Here is a 6,000-nt window from a genome sequence, read left to right as displayed (position 1 = left end):
TAATAGTAATTTTTTGTAATTATGCATGTTTAATCACGAATTTTATCCATACAAAATGACTCAAAATCACTCTTAATATCCGTTAAAACAAAACTGTTGAACAGAACTCTGTTCGTGTCGGCAGAGCACGCAGCTGTAAGCAGAGAATGTTAATGTAATACCAATGTGTGGTGTTTCCAATTTTTGTGTGCGCAAAACTTAGTGTGGTGTTGTTTTTGTTGTTGTTGTTGCATCAATACTAAGCTCTGTCAGTGTAGTGTATATCACCGGTGTGATGTCGATAATGTCAGTGTTCCAAAATCTCTTACAAGAAACCTTTCAAAACTCAATTGTACTGAAAATATTTAACAGTAACATTTGCGCCTTTTCATTGCATTAACATTCTCTGCTGTAAGCGTTTGCTTGCACTCAAACTATGTTAATATTCATAGTCAACTGCCCTGTGCCAAATTAACGTTACTGTTGCCGTCAGCTTCTGTGTGTGTGTGTGTATGAAAAGAAATATGCATGTTTAGAGTTAAACACTCTTCTACAATCTTAATATACAAATTTTCGATTTGCTTTATTTTCAGTTGTTTTAATTACAGACAACTTCTAACGATTTTCTAACAAGTTTTGCTTTTTACATTTTCTTGTTTTTATTTTTCTTTTTAATTGTTATTTACGATATTTTAAGTCTAACTAAAGCACATTTAGAGTGTGTGAGTGTGTGTGTAAGTGGACAATTTACAAACAATATTTCTTTAAGTTTATTTAAAAATGTAATAATGAAAATGTAAAAATGTATTTTTCTGGTTTTCATAAAATTAAAAGGTGGAAAAAGCTCTAAGTATTATTTTAAAATAATTTAAAAATCGATAAAATAATATTAATATTAATACAAACGAAACGTATTTTGAATCGATAAAGCGTCGCGGAGCAAGTTTAATTAAAAATTATTTTAATATAAATTTAATTAAATTCATCGTCGTTCGCAGTGGTGGTCGGGTGACTCTGATCGTTGGCACTGCTATTGTCGTTGCTCTCCTTTTGCGCGCCACCATCTGTTGCCGACTTGGACGAAGTATTGCCGTTGCCAGCAGCGGCTGCCGACGCCGCTGGTCTTGCATCGACATCGTCGCCTTCTTGTGCACGCACAGCTGCCTCTAGCGCACGTATACGATTCTCATGCTTCACAATAATCGCCTTCAGCTTACGTATTTCGTCGGTGATGTCTCGCAAATCCTTTTCCTGTAAACATAAATTCAAATTATGAACAAGTTAGTTTTTTTTTTTTTTTTAAATATATAAAATGGTTTACTTTTTGTTTATTTTGTATACTTACGCTGACACCGCTTATACCGCCGGACCCGCTCGATGCGTTGTTGTTAATCGACGTTGCATGATTGCCACCAATTACTGCGCTGCTCGCACTCTTCGAAGTACCCGCCGAAGCTTTATTGAGGATATTCGCTTTCTTTGACACCGACAGCGACTTGCTGGCCGATTGTGAGACATAGCCACCCTGTACAATAGAGACACGATCCTATTTCAGCGTTTTAGTATAACTGTTCCGCCCACTCAGGGAGCGGATGAAAAATGGAAAATAACAAAGAACACAACGAAAACACAACGACGCCATACAACGTGCGTATTAGCGGTGGAGATGAACGAATGTCGAATGTGAATGTATGTGGGTGATGTGGATGGCATGCGTTTTGAAAATGCTGTATTGTATGAGTGCTGTATTCTGTATGAGTGTGAATGCATGCGTTTGTGAAGTGTTGTTTGAGGTTGTTTCAATACCTCTTTCAATGAAATATAATTGCAGCTTCTTGCCGAAATGTGGATTGAATTGGCGTTGAACTTCTTCATTAGATTATTTATAACGGCTTTATGAAAAGCATATGAAATATTTGATGACCAAAATTATATGGAAATGGGTTAATTTTTGAATGGGTTAATTTTTGAATGGCTGATTTTTTGAAAGTGGCTCTTAAAGCAATGAATGTTTTAGTGGTTTTTAGAAAAACAAATTATATGCGTTTATGTTTTTATGGACAAAGCAGTCTCTTCAAAAAAAAAAGTAGTTTCATTTTGTAGAAAACAAAATTTCATTTCATTTTGTAAAAAAAAAAATATAGCATATGTTTTGTGTTTGAATGAAAAACGCAATTCAACTGGCACTGTACAATTATGTAATTAAAAATTTTGGAACGGCATTCAAACAAAATTCTTGCAATTTTAAAACTGTAACGAATACTTAGAGAATACTTTAATGCTATTAGTGGTATAAGTGGCCTTCAAACATGTCAGGCAGAAGTATGCAGCCATCAAACCATGAATTGAAAATTTCAAAAAACTTTCTGAATTGGAATACAAATCATTAGATTTCGCAACGCGGAAAAGTTTTGGCACAATAACGCAGATTGTATGGATTACATTTTGAGTATATCATAAAAAATAATGAACGGATGCGTCTAAAAAGCGGTAACATTAAACGACTTCTAAAAGACATTGAAAACTATGAGAGCTACTTTGGTCTGTTCTGGCTGACAACCTGGCACAAACGCTTAACAATAAAGGATCCAAAAAAATAGGATATGCAAATAACATTTCTGTAATAATTAAAGGCAACCACGAAAGGGTCATACAGGACCTCCTTAACTACGCGGACGATATCCAGGACAAAAAAGTCCGACAATTACTGGATCGGACGGTGTACAGACAGACAATTAACGACATTCTTCGGGAGACTCTTCCCACCTTCTTAAGGGGTTATATACCTTGTGTTGGATAAAAAAATCGAACATTTTTTCATGGCATATTCTAAAAGTACATCATCTAAAAAATATAAATTCAAAAAATCATAAAGATCGGAGCACTAGAACGAAAGTTACAGGCTGTGGAAGCGCGTGACCTTATCCATAAACGAAGTGCACGCAAAACTTTAGACGCGATTATCTCCAAGTCGTGTTTTTTGAAAATTTATCATTATTTATCAAAAACTATTTGACCGATTTGCATAAACTTTTTTTTTAATTATACGAAGTTACAACCTCGTGAATCCGAACGGTTCACTTTTTATAAATATTTGCATAGATCGCTGGAATTAATTTTTTTTTTAATTTTTCAACCCCCCAAAAATCGTTTTTTTTTGGTGCAAAGCTGTTTTCATATGGAGAAACATTTTTTTTGGTAAATAAACCGTTCAGATTCACCAAAAACATTTTTCTACAATAATCATTTAATTTTTTTGATTTCAGTTGAGCTGCTCATGCGCTACCGTGATCACCGCAAGCCTCTGCTAAAAAACGGCGTTTCGAGGGAGGGGCGATATCAACAATCAATAATAACATTTTTTAAAAATACAAACACCAAAATGTATTCTTCGAGAGTTACCCTTCAGTATGATATATGCCGCATTTGAATAAAAGTTCTAAAACATATTTAAAAAAAATGATGACAATCGTCCATTTTTTCGGCCTCACAAGGTATATAACCCCTTAAGCTCCCTACCCCCGAATGACGTCATCGGAGTCCAACTACCACCCACAGGTATACAAAGAGCTCCAACTTTCTCGAGAGCCCCGCGTAACCTTAGCACAGTTACGTTCGGGATACTGTAGTAGGTTAAACTCCCACACATCCAGAATCGACCACGACCACGACATACTAAACACATGTCCGGCATGTGAAGGCACCCCGCACGACACGAATCACCTTTTCACTAGCCCCAACACCCCTCTCCCTCTGGACCCAACCTGTCGAAACAGCAAGTTTCCTGGGCTTAGCGTTAAATGAGCTAGGCGAAAACGACCGGTGATTTACACTACACTGACAGCGCAAAGTTGCTGCTACAACAACAACAACAATCAATAGACCTTTTCAAAACCACATTATCTCCTTTACTGGGAAAAGGGTTTCAATATACTCCACTCCACTCTGGAAATAAATGGAGAGAGGTTAAATCTCTAAATCTCTAAAGGGAGAGTTTCAATATCTAGGAATTATCTTGGATAAAAAACTAACCTGGGAGGCCCACCACTCAGTAATAAAAAATGCTACGAAAAACCTTTGGACAACAAAACAACTTTTGAGTAAATCCTTAAATCCTGGGGCCTGAGCTCTAAAATGACTAAATGAATCTCCAAGGAATTGTGATGATCGCCGCAAGGGACTTCTGGAGAAACGGGCTCCACACAAACAGCGATAACTTTTACAATTATTAATTTTTTTTTTTTAATTTTTGCTAAAGTCAAGACGAAACATGATGTATTAATGCTATGTTTTTATTTTTGTAAAATAAAGCAATTGACAAGCAAAAAAAAAATTTTTTTTCGGGCCTCTGACTACCCCTAACCCCTTAACAGAGTGGCAATGGTTGATTCTCAATTTCAGTCATATGACTTAAAACACAACTCAGCTTGTTGCCCTGGTAGGTTAGGTTAGGTTAGCCTGGTTGGCATTAAGCCACGCAAAGACCTTTCGGCCCCTAGCGATACCAGATGGAGACTGAGTTCTATGAATACTGAAAGTAGACATCATGTAGGATGTCAACGCTTTTGGCGAATCTAAGCTGAGCTGAGAGATCCGCTTTTGAGACAACCTCCAGACACTCAAACAGTGGGGCTTCCAGATATTTTAAACGCGTTTTTAATAATCCGGGATAAACGCACAGAAGGTGTTCTAAAGTACTTGAGCAGTAGTAGTAGTCTGGTAGTTTTCGTTTGACTTTAGGTGGATTTTCTCCGCTTTCCCACTAGGTCAGAAACTTTTAAGCTCAAAAACTGTATGATTACAAAAAAAAAAATACATGAAATCAGCTACAACTTTATAAATCATGGACCTCAATATCCTAAGAAGTTATCCAATTTAGTTGGAGATTTTTATAAAACCATCTTTTCGGACAAACTTATAAAACAGCTCACTTATTGACCGACCACTGATGATGTTGGCTAATCAAGCCCCCGAACCGTAAATGTATTCCAATTTTAGGTAGCACTCAATGTCACACCCTACACCCAATACACTTACTTTAAGCGAAAATGTTAGTGGCTCTGCATCATTGCCAGCGATCCATTCTTCAGCTGTTTGTGCCGCATCTTCGGCCAGTGTATCCGGGTACAAATCCTCTTGGAACAGATCCGATTTACGCGGCACTGTCATCGAGATCACCTGACACAAACCATTATTATTGAGCCGGTAAAATTTGGCAATTTCGCAGGTTGTGACATCGCAGCCACGCTTTGGCATCAAACCAATACCGCGTTGAGGGTCTGGCGTTTGAAATGTGTTAATATAGTGCACGAACGGTGGCTCTGGTGTTATCTGCAAATGAACAGAAATAAATAATACCATTTTTTTTTTCTGAATATGCATGCATATCTACCTCAAAGTAACGTATGACTGAATCACCTTTACCGCAGAGGTAAATCAGATTCGTATCTGCATCGTAAAGTGGGAACATCACACCGTTGGATGTGTCCAACTCCACCATGACGATGGGTTCGTTGAGGGCGTCGGGTGCGCGTAGCGAGTACTGACGTTCCGATGAGCGATTGAAACCGGTGGTGAATATGAGTCCATGACGCAGGAAGATGGCGCGCGTTGCTTTCGATCCTTCATGACAAAGTGCTTCGCTTTCTATTTCACCGCTACGTGGATCATAGATACGAATCTTTTTGTCCTTACAGGTGGTAACCAACTTCGAACCGTCCCAATTGAAGCAAGCGCTGTACACAACATCCGGATGAGAGTCGATGTGTACCAGTATTTCACCAGTGCCCACATTCCAAATGACAACCTGTGGAAAAATAATTTCATTTTCAAGTTTTATGTAAATTAATATCACATGGAGGAAGAAAAGTCTATTTTATGTCGTATCTGTAGGTCTGCAACAATAAGGCACTTACGATACCTTCTGGTGTCCCCATTTCCGCAATGAGGCATTCTGGTTTCAGATAATTCACAACACACCTTGCTTTACAAGCAGTTTTTGATGAGATGCTGCCGCAGAGA

At 37.8% G+C, this 6,000-nt stretch overlaps 1 protein-coding gene across 3 annotated transcripts in view; it reads right to left on the bottom strand.

The window, feature by feature from the left end:
- Positions 1-530: 530 nt before the first annotated feature.
- LOC129243763 (coronin-1C-A) overlaps positions 531-6,000 on the bottom strand; it is a 67,982-nt gene continuing 62,512 nt past the window's right edge. For 2 of the 3 annotated variants that reach the window (XM_054881045.1, XM_054881046.1), the window contains exons 4-7: positions 5,372-5,785; positions 5,017-5,310; positions 1,325-1,525; positions 531-1,230 (exon numbers count right to left, since the gene is read on the bottom strand). In XM_054881045.1, the coding sequence (XP_054737020.1) occupies positions 952-1,230; positions 1,325-1,525; positions 5,017-5,310; positions 5,372-5,785 (1,188 nt within the window). In that variant the 3' untranslated portion in view covers positions 531-951. The remainder of the gene's footprint in view (positions 1,231-1,324; positions 1,526-5,016; positions 5,311-5,371; positions 5,786-6,000) is intronic. The other variant, XM_054881047.1, reaches the window with a different exon arrangement.

Source organism: Anastrepha obliqua, chromosome 4, assembly GCF_027943255.1.
Source record: "Anastrepha obliqua isolate idAnaObli1 chromosome 4, idAnaObli1_1.0, whole genome shotgun sequence".
NCBI lineage: Eukaryota > Metazoa > Arthropoda > Insecta > Diptera > Tephritidae > Anastrepha > Anastrepha obliqua.
The sequence above is the reverse complement of the archived record's forward strand: the minus strand, read 5'-3'. Positions and strand labels throughout refer to the sequence as shown.